The following is a 16875-nucleotide window of genomic DNA, read 5'->3' as shown; positions in this document are numbered from 1 at the left end:
ACAACTAAGGCTAAAAGGTGGACAGACCATGATGGTGCCTTTTCTTGAGTTTCTGGATTTGAAAATCACATGTTAAGATGTCTGATTAATTTTAAGATGCAGCATTCTTCTACCATTTTTCTTTTTTTTTAATGAATATAAAATGTCACAAAGGATTGTGAAACCAGTTTTATGTTGTGAAAGGTGTGGCTAGGGCTGGGCGGTGTAGAACACTTATGCAATATTAAGATATCCATAATCTGAAACAATATCTGGCCTTATATCAGGATATTCATATACTGTCCAGCTCGAGGTTGGTGTAAGGCTAAGAAAAGTATATCGCATAATTTCTAAATTATATTGCGAGTTAACTATTTTCTGTTTTGTGTACAGTAGGGATGCTCCGATCGCCAATGTTGGGGCCGATCGCCGGAATCAGTATCGTCCGATTCCGATCGAGTGGGCGGGGCCTAAATGGAAGATTTAAACATCACTTTAAATCTTCCATTTAAAGTGATGTTTAAAACTCAGACAATGGGGCTCATTCACTGGAGCTTCCACAAACAACAATCAACTTAATTATTACATTCAAATGATGTACATTATTCAAGTTTACATTCACTTTGGATAATAACACGGGAGAGATGAGCAGAAGCTCTCTCTCTCTCTCTCTCTCTCTCCTCTGACAGCCTGTCAGTATCTCATGCAGCTCACTGATCCAGTACTGAGCGACCCGACAGTGAAGAATAAATATATGTATAACCAGTTTAGCTTGTTCCAGAGGTAGATCAAATAGCTAAATGTGTAAGGTCTAACTCTTAGTCTGTGTTTCGCTCCGCTCAGCGGGTGGAGCTGCAGGATTTCTGCTTCACACACGTTGCACTCTCGCGATCGGCATGTTTAGAGAGCACCGATTGATCGGTAGAGAGCGAGTATCGGCCGATCTCGATTGGTGACCGATCGATCGGAGCATCCCTTGTGTAAAGTAAACTCCATGTATGCTGCATCATCACAAACTTCAGAATATTTTTTTCACTGTCTTCCAATTAGAGGAGCATGAATTGATGATGAAGCGATGGTATTGTTGAATATTGTTCACTCATTTTTGCATATTCAGTTGCCAAAATACAACACATTGGTTATTAAAATCAAACAATTATTGTCACTAGCAGGTGCGTTTGATGTCATCACTATCATGTTTTTTTCTTCTTCAAGGATTCAAGGCTTTTATTGTCATTCGTACATAGCTACAGTGGAGTGAACATCTTAGTTCCCAGGCTCCTAAAATAGTGCAAGTCAATAAAATAGAAGTAGTGCCATATGAGTCTATATACAAGTGATGCATAATGTGTAAGTTGCAAACAGGTGAATGTTATGGATGTTCTTAGTTTAGGTGTTTAACGTTGTGTTTTCTTTTGGCAGGTTTTCTGTGTCGACTTGAGCCGTACCTATATGGCGTGTGTGAGCGGGGAATTCTGCCAGGCACAGCACCTCACCTCCGTGGAGAAGTGAATCGGCCGCCCCCCAAGGGACTACGCTACCCAGAAACCCCCCTGATTTCCAGCATACTAGGAACTGCTGTCTAATCCAAAGTCCCTCTGGGATACCGCGTAGTCCTTGGCCCGACTGCCCTGCCCTGCCCCAACCAATACGACAAGTCTTTGCCCTCTGCTTTCTCCTCGAACAGCCAATCACAAACAGCTCTCCTGAATGGGGTAAACTGATTGGATGACTCCTGGATAGTCTCTCCATCTTTTTCTTTTTCCATTACATTTTTTCCCGGTTTTGTATATATTCATTTTTCACATCCCGGAGTACTGTGGACTAGTCTATCCGTTTTGTTACCCTTTTCTGTGTGCATCATCCCATAGTTGAACACCTGTTGTCCTCGTGACCCATTCTCCACCACGTGTTGTCATTTTTATTTATTCTGCCCTTTTTATGAATTCACAATTCTCCTAGCAGTCTTTGCTGACTTCTGAGCCAAAAGTCGCTTTCGTTTTGTAAGAGTATTTTATTGTAATTGTTTTTAAAGCCGTCTCGCCAACATGAACCGCCCCGCTGCAGTCGAGATTAACCACGAGGCCATGAGGTTCCTCATCACTCACAACCCCACCAATGCCACACTCAACAAGTTCACCGAGGTATGAACACACCTGTGCTACTCTCGGTGTTCGGTTTGTTTGCTAGTCCTGTGTTTAACATCCTCTCTTTTTGATGTATCCCAGGACTTGAAGAACTGTGATGTGAACACACTGGTGAGAGTTTGTGATGCCACCTACGATAAGACTCCAGTAGAGAAGGAGGGGATTCAGGTCATTGTAAGAATTGACACACACACACATTTCTAGCAGCCTTTCTTATTGCATGTTTATCCTATTTATCTTACTGTCTTCTTCTCGCTCCCATAGGACTGGCCCTTTGATGATGGCGCTCCTCCGCCCACCCAGATTGTGGACGACTGGCTCAAGCTGCTCAACACCAAGTTCAGAGAGGAGCCCGGCTGCTGCGTCGCTGTGCACTGCGTGGCAGGACTGGGCCGGTGAGTGGACAGCTGCATTACTTTGCTTACTTATTACCCCTTTCCCACCAAACCAGTTCCCGTTCTGGATCCAAACTGGTTCTTATTTTTAGCCCCAGTTGTGTTTCCACTGCCACACGTCGTGACGTCACCGTTTACGTCAACAACAACACCAATGGCAGACTGCGTCGGTTCAATGCTCACGTTGCAATAACGGCCAGTCCACACACAGGCATGAAAAAAATCTTTCAAAGCTTCACCCATTCACTTGAATGGGGTGACGTAGAAGATTTTTAATCTTCGCCGAACTGCATTGTGGGGAGCGGAGCATGGCTTTGCATGCATCGTGAGCATCAAAAGTTGAGCAATGTTCAACTTTTGATGCTCCCGATGCTTTCGAAGCTGGCATCAGCCAATCAAATCCCGTTTATGCAAATCCCGCCAGTACAAGCGCTAGCCAATCAAACCGCGTGCAAGCTGGGAGAGCCAGACCGCAGTTCATTTCCTCATATTCCAAACGAGATATTACGGGAGGAAATCACCCGGTTCTTTACGACCAGAACTATTTACCGGGATACAAACCGGAGGAACCAGGCATGGAGGGAGGTGGCAGAGACAGTGGGTGAAACTGGTAGGTTTTTGCCTGTTTGGGGAGTTTATATCCAGTTTACTTAGTTTTAACATTGCTATTGCTTTGTATGTCGGCGGCGGGAGATTCATGTGATTGGTTGTTGGTCGCTTTGCTCGCAAAAAATCGCCAAGCTTTCAGACATGCCCAGCATCAACATTTTTCAACATTTTTTTCATGCCTGTGTGTGGACGGGCCGTAAATCATACGAAGCCAGATCAAAATATAGAACGACTCCTCCAACGTTACACTCTTTCCCAGAGTGCAGTTGTTCATTGTTTATTAATGTGGTTCAGCTGCATTTACCAGGCGCTGCAGAGCTGCTCGTCCACCGGAGCTTAGTCTACTTTGAACTCACGGCCAGCACAAGCAACTAATGCATATCCCCCGTGAATGTGTTTCATTCTGAATTGACGCTTTTTGGCATCACAACGCCGTTATTAAAGTTTCTCAGGTGACAGGTGAGATAGCATAGCAACCGAAGCTAATCGGATCCATCATGACATCATGTGCTGTTTTCTACAGGCATATTTTAACAGCAGATCTTTTTATTATGATTCTACTTTGCACACATGTTCTGATTCCACCCGATAGCTGCTATATAAAGACTACAGGAAGACATATGAGGCGGTGTGCTGGTCTTCAAAAGGGGAAATGACAGCGAACGGATGGTCATTAAAAGTACGGTAAAAACAAACAGCATCACACTCTGCCTGGTTAGTGTTGCCTCAAACAAGTGTGTTTTTTTTTTTTTACAAGTGTGTGGTCGCGTTGTTGTCAGTTTGAACAGCGCCCGTAAGTGTGATGTATTTAGTTATTGCTTCTTTACGGGCAGTCGAATGGGGCCAGATAAGAACTGTTTTTAGGGCCAAGAGCCCACTTCCTGTTTCGTGCTTACAACCTGCTGATAAAAGTCAAAAGGGTCTTTCCCACAAGCTAGTGACAACAATGGCTTCAGCTAAGTTAAGGTGGAACAGCTATTCTCAATGTGGTGACCATCCACACTTCAGAGGTTATTTTTGGTGCTCTGTAAGAGTCAGTTAACACACAAAACCAAATAACTAATCGGCAAAGGTTTCAAGAGTATACACACGTCTGCTTATTCTTATCCTTGTTTCAACTCCATCTTTATTATCACTTGTTGCTTCTTCACCCTTTTGCTGGCTTGGCTAGGTGTGAAACTGGACGTGCTGCACTTGTCCCTGTTTTTCCCGTCTCGTCATGAATGTGCACTAACCGCTCTTCCTGCTCCTGTCAGCGATATGCAAATAGGCAATCAAGTGTTTAAGTTACCTATCCTAAATGATAACATTCTGTCGCCTCTGGACCTGCAAATAAAAGGAAATGACATTTGCATCCGTTGGTCATGAGGCTGTGCAGATATCATATTCGCAGACCAATGTGTCAGTGAATTACAGACGAGAAGTTATAGCGAATAACAACACAAGTGTGAAAACACAAAAGAAGGCAGAAGCACATGACGTGGGCGAACTGGTGTGAAAGAGTCTTTCCGGACCGCAAGCGCAAAATAAGTCAATAAGTTCCTCAATGGCTTCCAGCATTTTTGCATCGCTGGGGCATTCCAGAGGTTCTATAATTAGCGGTGTTGGTCAGACAAGGCATTTTCCGAGTTCATCTCTTCTTCCCCGTCCTGTGTTTACTGCAGTCGTCTGGGTGCTTTCAGTGTGGGAGGCTGCAGCAGCGTGCCTTGTTGTTGTTTGTCCCTTTTTTCAACAATATTCTCATTCCACAGTATCGCACCGTTTTTTCTTCTCGTTCCCTTCTCACACACCACCCCTTGTGAATTGTGTGAGAAAAGCCTTCTGAAGGAATTGCCTCGTCAGCACTGAGTTTTGACCCTCCAAGTGGACTAGAACGTTTTTTATATTTATTTTTTCTCTCATCTGGTGAGAAAGAGGAAGGTTGTCTTTACTGTAACTTATCACAGTTTTGTGTGTGCGAGAGGCCCAGGGTGTGAGCACCGTGCCTCAGCAGGGCAACACTGAACCTGTGCACCCCCTGTTGATTTCCCAGGCCCTCTTTCCCAGGTTTAAACCCCCCCCCTCCCTGCCCCTCCACCATATTACTATGGAGCCCTGTGGACCTTGGCATTTAATCTTCTGTTCTCCCTCTCTCTTTCTGTGATTCTCTCGCTGTCTCCTTGAACGGGTGCGTTGGATTTCTTCACCTCTCAGAGCTCCAGTCTTGGTGGCCTTAGCCCTCATTGAAAGTGGGATGAAGTATGAGGATGCTGTGCAGTTCATAAGGCAGTAAGTACACCCCTCTACTTTTGGGCTTTAAGGTTTTAATAAAGTTCGAGTCTTAAATCAGTCGGTAGTGTCTGAATAAAAAAAATATATATATATCAATCTGGTTTATTGCTCAAATCTGATTTTAAGTTGATCAAACAGTTAAATCAGATATACATTTTTGTTTCTTGGTCTGTTTATGAATATTGACATTTGTCAGTCTATAGACTAAATAATACAAAAAAGTGATCTTTCTGAAAATGGTACTACAACACAAAAACTAAACAAAGTATTAACCCTCTGGCTGAGAGTCCAGGAAGTGACTGCTCCCATCCCAGCATGATTGCACATTGACCCCATTTGATCTTTTTACTACTTTATTTGTTCAGATGAAACAAACATCATATAACATGTTAATTATTGAGCGTTAGTCGGGCTGGCAGGTGGATTGTGTTGCCTTTGGACTGAGCAAAGCTAGTCGTTTGCTTCTGTTTCCAGTCTTTATTATAAATGCAGCTAACCTTTAAGTAACTCTTAATCTAAGGGAATGTCAGAGTGTCTACACTGTCACCCAACCCTCATTTTAAGAATATATCAGTGGTGGTGTCTGTCAGAAAGAAAGTATATTTGCCTACATATGGAAAAATACTTGAAACTATATTCTATACAAAATATATATTCTAAAAATAAAAGGTAGGTTTGCAACACGTTCATTATAATGCATATCATTACAGTAATAACCATAGTGTTCTCTTCTGTGGATATTATTATCCTAATCTCATTCCTCTGCTTTTCACAGGAAGAGACGTGGAGCCTTCAACTCCAAACAGCTTCTTTACCTCGAGAAATACAGACCCAAAATGCGTCTGCGGTTCAAGGATACCAACAGCCACAACTGCTGCGTGCAGTAGGCTCTCTGTCGGTGCATCTTTCTTATGCGCATCATGTGGGGGATCTCCCAACACGGGGAGATTAATAAAAAAAAAAAAATGAAGAGAGTGCTATCAGTAATTATTGTGATGATTTGTTAACACTGAGTCATGGCTAAATGATCAGAGAGCTAGCGAGTGATGGAATGAATGAAACCAGATCTGGGGATCCACCAGCCGAACCAATGAATGGAAGGTCAAAGCACACAGAAAGGCCCGCCTCCCGGTTACACTGTTCAACCACGGGCCACGATTTTTCAACTTGAGTCCATCCTGTTTTTTATTTTTTTATTTTTTTGTTTCAGTTGTAACCATGAAATAGCATTTTCCATTTTGTGAATTTTTATTTTTACAAAAAAAAACAAGGTGAAATGTTTAATGAATTTTATTTCCACATAATTATTGATATTTTAGGCCAGAATAATGTACCTTTTTAAAAATACATTTTTAAACTTTGAACACATTGTGACTGTCCATATTTTGGTATTGGGGTGTTATTTTTATTTGCACAAAAACTCAAAGGTTCACCAGAAAATGCAGTAATGTTTTCTTTTTTCCCTTCACTTGCTTAACGTCACTTTCAGTTTTAGGGGTTCACTCAGTTTGAATATGTCTGCAATATTTATTCACGAGATATGATATGTGTGGCAGTTATGAGTTTGGCAGGGGCAAGGACACTTTGTTATCCAATAGTTTTGTTGTTGTTTTTTATCCTTTGAGAGCCATGTCTTTTATTTCATCATCTTTTTTTTTTTTTAAATCTTGTTGGAGTGCAATAATCAGTCCACCTCAGATAAGCCCACCAAACCCTGCCGCATACACATACACTTCATACCGTCAGTTTAACAGGAAAAAACTCAACAACAGGTACTTTTCCTGCTCTCATGAGTTCTACGGGGCTACAATAGGACTTCCCTAAAAATATGCATATTTAAACACACACACAGAGCCTAAGATTCAATCTGAAAGACAAGGTGGAGAAGAATGAAATGGTCAGTTTTTTTATCATTGTACCCATTTTGAAAACATCCCCAATTCGTATTGGTTCTTTAAAGATAAATAAATTGAAATAAAAAGCAAATGTTTGTCTTGTTTTCTGTGTTGAATGTTTGTTGTCAAATTATATTGTGGTATGCGGATGTAGTTTGAGATCACATTGATATGATTTTTTCCCCCGAATGTTTAAAACAATAATACAAACAAATTATAATATTGAAATGAAACATGAGAATTATTATACCATTTTTAAAAACGTAAGCCGTGTCAAATTGATAAACAAAAAATATGACCGACTTGTAAATGATATATAAACTAATGATCTACTTATTTACAAATCCGAAAAGGGATCGGAAGAAGTTTACACTTAATTAATCCCACCCCTTCTCTCAAAAACTACATTAACATATATATATTTTTATTTTCTTAAAGAAATACATCGAAAAACAAGCAAAACATTGACACTTAAGATAATATATTTCTACTGATATTGTCTCTGCTACAGATGTGTTAGCTATTTAGTTCTTATATCAATAGTCCCAATTCGTCCAAATCAAAGCACAGTTTTTTCCCCGTTATTACAAACCTTGTTGTTTTTTTAATTGAGCCACCACGTTGCACTTGGTCATTACTCACACTCTTGGTGTCACATGGTCCATGTCAGTGAAAGCCTGGCCTACATGCCCTCTCCCCAGCAGAGAGTGAGTCAGCCCCACGCGGAAGGCTCAGGACACCCAGCGACTGAGAAATGACTCACAATCTCAACTGGTAATCACGACACCAGCTGTTACCCAAATCAATTGAGAGTGCGCCCTCTGCTGCTCACTTCCTGTCATAGCCTAAGCCAGTAATTAAGACACTGGTGGAACATAACTCAGTACCCAAGTATTGTAGGCTACATGGATAACATTTTAAGGTAGTTGGACCTACTTTGAGTATTTCAGTTTTCTCTTTCAATATATATATTTTTATTTTCTTTTTTTCTCCACAATATTTTTAATGTACAATTCCTTTCTAGATTCAGATTAATTATACGAATATAGGTTTTGGATTTTACCAGCATTTACCAGCTGCAGAGGAATAAACACATAAGCGCATCAATAACTATAATTCTGTAATATGTATTTCTGAAATGTGATATTCTTAATAATAAGCACCTTTTAAGTATCTTGATGCTTATTTTGTTGTGCCTTTCCTTGTGTAACATTTTAAATGCAGAACTTTTATTCATAACAGTAATTTGTTAATGAAGAAATTCTACGTAATTGTTATTGGCATGTAATTATTCCACGACTTTACAGAGTTGAATTAAAAGAAGAAAACTTGCACTTTAATAACTTTTTTACTATTAAGTTCAGCCTTTTTGACTGAATAAGCACTGACGTTAATATGTTTATCTCACTGCTTGTAAAAAAGCAGCAGAACCACAAACAAATGAGCTTGTTTTACCAGTTCAGTGCTGCACATCCTGCTTTGAATAACACGGATGCCATCTGCAGTGAAATGTATGACAACCAAAGCCTCTGATTTAAATCTAACTTTGTATTCATTGTTCCAGTTGAGAAGCTGTATCCCGATACCCTATGATCGTGTGCAGTCTATCAAACAACAATGAATACGCCTGGCCTTACATTTTCCAGTTGACTTTGTTTTGGTTGTTAACTTTTCTTGAGAAACAGATTGCATTATTCATCACCTTATGTTCCATGATGGTAATGTCGTCGGGCCAGTTTAGTCAAAGTAAAGAGGCACTTCATAGACTCCTGCAGATTGTCACTGACAGCTAACAGGATCTTAGTGGTGCTGTAACTATGCCAGATCAGTAGATACATGACTCAGGATGTCACCAGGGCCACACATCTGTTGTGAAATAGTTTAAAGTAGAACTTCATCCACAACATGACCATTTGTTTATAAGTTACTCAGTTATCCAGTCTTATGCCCACCATTTCCCAAACATAAATTTTCACAAAAACATTACTATTTAACACAGCAGTAGCGTGTCTTTGCAACATGAGACTGATTATGCTAAACTGTTTTAAATGGTAAGGTATTAGTGAAAATGCATGTTTCAAAAGCAGTGAGCGTACACCTTGATACATTAGATATGGACTGCATGATAAAATGTGTGTAAGAGTTTGTTAACTGATGTTTTGATACAATTTCACCCCCATAAATGTAATTAAACAAGAATTTACTCTTTATTTTGTTCACCTTAGAGGCCTCTGAGAAAAAGTAATGTTCTCTTTAAGGATTCAAGGGCACACAGGATGAGTACTTGATGATTACATTTTATGTTTTTTTATATTTCTATAAAACATTGGCCTTTGCAGGTTAAGGCCCCATTTACACGGGAACGCAAACGAAAATGAACCGAATTCGATATAAAAAAAGTCTTCCGTTCACACGCAATCGGCTCAATAAACGTGTCCGTCCACACGAGACCGACCGCTCGACCCGCCGGAGACGCTGTAGTACATATGCCGGGCCTGTAAGTGGCGCTGTACTTCCGCCACAAAATACACCAAAAGCAGCGAAGAAGACCCCCCGAGCATGGTTGCCTGGTTGCCCTTCTGTTTATTTTCCGTGGTGGATTTAGCAGCATGTAGTTCATGAAGTTCTCCATGTCCACTTGTTGCTGATGGTTGTGGTAGAGGAGCTGTAGATTTGTGCACTAACATCTACAGCAGTGAGCAGCAGAGGTGGGGAGAGGCGGGGCTATGGCTTCATCGTTATCAGGAAAATTATCGTATAGGACGTACACACGGAGCCGTTTGGCCCCCCAGAGTGTTCTGTCCGCAGATCTACCCACCGTTTCCACTTTCCGTTACGGCCTCGTGTGAACGAACGGGCTATACGAAAGAGAAAAGTAGCAACCCGAACCGTATCCATGTAAACGGGGCCTAAGAAGACTCACTTTTCACCTCAAATTGTCCTGGTGGCTTATTATCACTCCTATCTGCTTGGTTGATTCTGATGGATAATATTAGGCGATAACCAACAAAACTGTGCACATTTTCAAGTTACTTTGATTTGAGGCAGGTCAAATCTCTTTGATGCCTGCAACTTGTTCTGAGGGACAGGAGAAAAAACGATACAACCAATGGATTTAAACCTTATTGCTGTTAGGCCTCATTGCCAAACATCGTTGTCAATATTACCACATAATGTAATGTAACACAATAAAGGCGGATTAATGTACCACATAATCTGATTTGTATAATTGTGGTAGAGTAAACAAGAGTGTGATAAATATATTAGTTCCTTGAGGATGAACACAGGAGATTTAATTACAAAAAAGTGACAATAGGCCTTTTTTACAGCAGATGTTTTGGCATATAAAAGTAGAAAACACAGGTGTAGTTAATACAACTAATGATGGTTGTGCTGGTATTTTGCACGCTGGCTCTTTAATCCACAATATGACAGGGATATACTGTAAGGATCATTTATTGTCATTATAAAGCTCAGGATTATCCAATAAAATACGGTTATAGTCCCATTTTGCTACACAATGTTTTTTTGTGGTGTAGTAGATAATGAGTTTTCACAGCCTGAGGAAAGTGTTAGTAGGCTATTAGTTACACCTGTGAATATTTTACAAGTCACTTCTTAATCAATTACATTGCATTTTAAATGACAAATAACACCCTTTTATATTAAATAATCCTGTTGATAAAGCTATACATTTCGGTGATGCAAAGAGATATTTATTTGAGGTAACTTCCGGCAACCATCTTGGAAAAAACGTCATGATGCTGCAGCAGGTGTGTTGATTTGGTGGTAGCAGGATAGAAGCATAGTGCTTTTCCACCATCAAATGAATCAAAAGAAGAGCGGCTACACCTGTTAGCAGAGCTGTCAGCTAGCTACCTGTCCAGGTGCTACAATGGAGGAAACGTGTATATATTTTAAAGAGGAAATTTACGTTTTGTTGACGAGAAGACCGACAGCTCAGTCCGACCTGTCACCTGAGCTGGCGCAGTGCTGCTGGTAACAGTAGGCCATGCCAGTAAACTCAATTCAGGGACTGATTGTCGAGTTTTTCAAAAGTTTGACACCAGAAACAGCCTTCAAAAAGTTGGAAAATCTGACAAAAGGAGGGGACATTTTCTACCTGAATAAAAACGCATGGATACAGGACTAATACAAACTGGACATTAATTACATCTTATGAGGCCAAGGCAGGAGGACTTATTACCACGAGGAGAGGTCCAGAAATGCATGAATGAAATCTGCTATCAGTAAGTGCTCATTTTTTTTAATTCACAGTCAGTGGCGGCTGGTGGGAAATATTTTTGGTGGGGCTGTGGAAATGGTGACAAAACCATACTAGGGCGGTCCGGGGGATCGTCCCCCGGAATGATTTTTTGAGAAATGACCCCTTCAATTATGACTTCTGGTGATGTNGGCACTGAAAGGGCGCCCTTTGAGCATCAGATCTGACGACGCTGATTGGCTAAAATTATGTTTCGGCGGCATAGTTTACAGATAGCAACAGTCAGCTTGTTGGCTGCAGCTGCTCTGGCTGAGGGCTCCTTTCTACCGCCCGGACGAGAGAGGGTAATGATACACGCTGTGGCCAGCCAGGAAACATGTGACTTATCAGTAACTTTAGACATCGTAAAACAATTTTAAACGAGATTTTATTGTAGATTATATATTTTACTGATACCAACTATATAATATTTGCCTTGTTCTTTAAAAATAAAAATAAAAATAAAAAATATATAGTTTTTGGAAATATATTTTTTTATTTATTTTTTAATTTTTAATGACAATCAAACATGTGGGAAGAGGGGGGGCGGCGCCCCTAGCGCCCCTGTGGGCCGGCCGCCACTGTTCAGTGTTGTTTTTTATTTGTGGCACAATGGCCGCCGAGCCAGCCAACGCATCGTTTTGCAGTTTGTGGCTTTTTACCTTGGTCGAAGTTACTGTCAGTCACTGTGCTGCCAAATTAATCTGTTGAGGTTTTTCTTCTGTTGGTTAACTGAGTTTGTGTTGATTGATACATTTTATTTCGAACAAGTAAAATAAATAATTACAAAACATTTTTTTTTTTTGCAGTGCATAGTCATGTAAGAGAAATCAAAACAAAAAATGACATTTACAACAACAACAACAACAACAACATTAGCAACATAAACAGTCCCACATAGTGTTCAAAAAGGAGTGAGAAGAAGTATAACTTATTGAAGATATATTATTGAAGAACTTATTGAATCTCACCCCCTTGTCCCTAAATGATTTATTTATCATCTATAATCTGCAATAATGATAATTATTATTAATTATTATTAATATAAATCTGCTTTACCTGTTGATTGACATATATACATATACAATGTGTTGACACACAGACTTGGGTTGACACACAGACTTGGATTAATGGTTGTTGTGTTATTTTAAGGCCATCCTTCTGTCTATCTCACAGCCTAACTTGGTAGGAAAGGCTGATTATGACACAATAGGCCCAGGGCAAAGACATATCTATGGTTTTTGCGTCACATTGTAATTGTTTGGGTATTTTTGTAGTTATTTTACGCATTGTCATTTTAGTGTCATTTTCAATCTTTTTTTATTTTTAGTCTCGGTAATCTTTTTGTAGTTATTTGATATTTCTTAGAGGTCATTTTGATTATTTTGCTGGTTGGTATGGGTCTGTCACAAAGGGCCCTGACATGTTGGGTCCCTGGGCCTGAGCCCCTTGGCCTCTCTAGTAGGATGTTGATATCAAATAGCTGTTGATGTGATGTCTGTTATTTAACCAATAACTCTGGAAAAGGGTTTTAATATCTGGTGATATGTTATATATATTAGATACACCTTGCAAAAACAGTATTGTGCAACACACTTTCTGACTGGCTGAAACAATATAAAGGTTACTCTGTTCAATGAGCACGTATCCTCTAATGATGAGTCTGTCAATCATTTTCTCACTTAATCGATTGATTCCATGGTCATTCAAATGTCAGATGTTTTTCTAAACTCCAATAATATTTGCGTCTACATAGGAACATGCTCAAGGTGACATTTTAATGTTTTTTTGTGCTGCTAAAATTCAAAAAGGTCCAAAAAGTTGTACATGAAGAAAATATTATGATTCTTTATCAATATTTGACTTTAAGTGGCTGTAGTTTGTGGTGCTGTTGAATTGGGTAATACTGACATGTGTTTTCAAACTGACCATTATTGATATAAATGGTTGAATATGAAAACAATTTTGAACCCTAAATTAATAAATGAGCTAAGTTAGTGAGACTTCTGCCAACTGAGTATAGATCCACAGTCTAACCAGCATTTTGGATCATTACAACTCTTGAACAAATCAAAGCCCTGCCATTTCATCAGCCAAAGCTTCTCTTAACACTGCGTGAATCGATTGTAAGTAGACGTCAAGAGCCCAACAGCTCCTTCTGTGTTTGCTGTAAAGGTTCTGATTCTTTGTAATACTCTAAGACCTTGATCAAATGCAACACTCAGGGTGCGTCTCGCTTCAGTTATTTTTCATTTCCTTGCTCCTCGGGCTCGGTATCACCAGAAATGGATTTGTCTGCGCCATCTTGAGTACCATCCCAGTGGCGTTATTTTTGCCGGAGGACCGAGGATCGAGGAGCGATAACGGAGGAGCTGTTCCAATCTCCAGCATACTTAGAATTCCACCGAGGCCACGTTCTTGGTTTGGGGGTAATTTCGAGGCTGCACATGGGTAGACTTTGCGTCCTTCAAATCCCCACAATGCTTTGCGCACGGACCAATTTCAAAAATCCTTGCAGAGAATGGCTGAACCGACGCAGCACAGCACACATTTAAATGTAAGTATGTAATGGCGTAGAACATGTGTTGGTAAATATGTTACTTTGTTGCATTTATTATCACCAAAAATGTGTTCCGTCAAAGTAAAGCAAGTTCATAATTAGATAGACATCGTGAGGTATTTATTTTCGGTACAGTTTATGTTGAAACCGTTAGAGAGAGTGGCACACTTGTTAGCCTGTTCCATTCTTCTTTGTTTTCCGAAGCCGTGGCTTGGAAGTATACTTGCTTCGTTTCTGAAGGAAGTGACTTGGAAGTATGCGACTACCAAGCCAGTATCCTCGCGATTGAGAAACGGCCGTTGCTTCTCGTGGTTTCCTTGCGTCTCTCCATGCTTCCCTGGTGGGAGGGACTAGACGCAGGGAAACGACGCAAGTGAGGGACTCAAGGAATCCATTTAACCGAAGTGAGATGCACCTATAGTCCTGTGCAAAGCTGATCTAGGCCACATATAAACAGCCAGCTCTGCGATGAGAATGCCATTGTGAATCTTATCCCCTTTTTAAAAATGCATGTTCGCTCTTGGCTCTGTATCTTTAATGAGGTGTGTCTGAAATATTTGATAGCCTTGTGCTCATTTGAAAAACAAGTACGTTTATTTTCATTAATATTTGATACGGAAATGAAAATATGTAAAACACATACATTAATTAGTCTGTTTTGATCAATTGTCTCTGTCTAATACAGAGCGAGTATTTCCGCACTGTAACTCCCCACAGGCTAAACCCCTGCATATCATTCTCTGGTGCTTCAGAGCAAAAACATTTAATTTTCAAAGTCGGATTTAGCATCTTTAAAGTCTCTGCACACTCAAATAAATGATCAGTTCCCACTCGGCATACAGGCACATTTGTAAAATAGATTTAGCCCATTAGAATATGTTGCTTGAATGATGACTGAATAGGGATGTTCAATTTCAGATAGTAACTGTGACAACTCAGGACTGATTTTGCCTTTGGGGTGCATTCAGGGTATTTTATCTCAACTGCCAGTTATGTTTCATATTACAGACATTAAAAAAAAAAAAAGATCGGCTTTCAAAGTATTTAACATCAACTGATATAAAATGATGAAAAGTGAGATTTCACCTCTGGGGATTTCCTCATCATTATAGACAGTGGTTTGCATCAGTCATAGTCAGAATCTTAAGTAACATGTAACAGAGGATGTAGAGACAGGTGAATAAAAAGGCATTCAAGTGCTGTAAGAGTGTTATGTCTCCCCTCCCCACCAGATGGTGATGTAAGCCTATATGAACAGTGCTGTAATACATGTAGTGACCACTAGAGAGCAGCACTAATGCATCATCGCCTCAGATGCCACTGCTGAGCTGCAGTGCTGAGAAGTGTGATGTATTATCTCTGGCAGCACCTTGGACAGCGGCAATCTGGTGAGTCATACTGCCACTGTGTTCAGGGTTTTTGGATTCAGCAGCACAGGCCGTGCAGTAATTAATAACCACATATGTACTATTGTGGAACAAGGAAAGGGATGGAAAATGGAGGTTGTTCAACTCCTCTGTAACCCATCCCTAACTAACTCAGTGAGGAGAGACTGCAACAATAACAAGGTGTTTGTAATAGAAGCGTTTCAGCTTGACTTGGCATATAGAAGTATTTCTTTTACAACAGTTTAAAGCCTTCTTTCAAATGCTTACCCTGATATGACAGCAAATGTGATGTTGTTTTTATCAGGAAGGGTTGACACAGCTCTCAGATGTCTTGCCAGAATAACATGGATGTTTATTGAGAAGGAGCTAAAGACGATGAATCGCATATCTTAAAAAGCCCCTTTTTATGCAGCGCAGCCGCTTGGCATGGGGTGGTTTTGTGTTTGTGAGTGTTATTGTGCAGCGCTGCTTTCTGCCCTTAATTGGCTTTGTCGCATGGAGCCTAGCCAGTGTGTGTGTGAGTGTGAGTGGATGTTGACTGGCAGGCCGAGACACTGTCAGTCAATCAGCAGGGTTGTATGGCCCCTCTCCTTCGCTCCCTAGGGGATGAGATATGTGTCATCCTCCCATGAGGCGTCACACCACGGCGCTGCCTCCATCCTCCGTCTGTGCCAAGTCCTCCACGCTCTCCTCTGCTTATCCGTGCTAAAGTTTGTCTACACAATACACCCCCTTCGGCTTATCTCTATGGAAGTCTCATCTCCTTCTTCTTCTTCTTTCTCTCTTCATTCACCTGTTTGCTTATCAGCCCAGCGCTCATTTGCAACTCCAGCTGCTTCTTTCCGTCGTCTCCTTTTGCTGTGGATTAGCAGCGCTGCAGTACATCACAGTTTATAATGCCAACTCCCTCCCGTCTCTCTTCCCATTCATTATTCCTTCTTTTCCTCTCTCTCAAAGATGGAACAAAGACTAAATTAAAGCAGTAGGTAAACAGCACAGGAGTGGTTTGTGGTTGATCTTCATTTATTTGCTGGCTGAAGATGAAATGGTTATCCAGAGGAGAAGCATTTTTCCTCTCTTAATGACCTAGTCAGCAGTCGTATCAATATCCCCAAAGCAGCCATGAAAGGCCGATACATCCTGACACAGCACTCGTTAAGTACCTGGTTTAACATGAACCTTTTCTAATTGGCTTTGTATGGGTTCTTTCTTCATTATTGGATGTGGTCGCCAGCGTTTCCGCCAGGGGGGCCACTTGCCGTCAGTTCAGCTCGGAACGCCCTGAACTCGAGCCGAGGGCTTCCAAAAACAGAAATAATTCAAGAGAAGATCGAGAGTTTTTATCGCTTGAAAAGGAAAAGGACAAG

At 40.6% G+C, this 16875-nt stretch overlaps 1 protein-coding gene across 1 annotated transcript; it reads left to right on the top strand.

The window, feature by feature from the left end:
• The first annotated feature begins 1373 nt into the window (after positions 1 to 1373).
• ptp4a2b (protein tyrosine phosphatase 4A2b) lies at positions 1374 to 7387 on the top strand. Its single transcript, XM_010786883.1, has 6 exons — positions 1374 to 1694; positions 2015 to 2123; positions 2208 to 2300; positions 2391 to 2521; positions 5324 to 5398; positions 6177 to 7387. The coding sequence occupies exons 1-6, from the start codon at positions 1690 to 1692 to the stop codon at positions 6286 to 6288; spliced, it is 525 nt and encodes a 174-aa protein (XP_010785185.1). The 5' UTR covers positions 1374 to 1689; the 3' UTR covers positions 6289 to 7387.
• Positions 7388 to 16875: the final 9488 nt, after the last annotated feature.

This window comes from Notothenia coriiceps, unplaced genomic scaffold, assembly GCF_000735185.1.
Source record: "Notothenia coriiceps isolate Sejong01 unplaced genomic scaffold, NC01 NC01_scaffold00029759, whole genome shotgun sequence".
Taxonomy (NCBI): Eukaryota; Metazoa; Chordata; class Actinopteri; order Perciformes; family Nototheniidae; genus Notothenia; species Notothenia coriiceps.
Note: the sequence above shows the minus strand (reverse complement) of the source record. Positions and strands in the feature narration are given on the sequence as shown.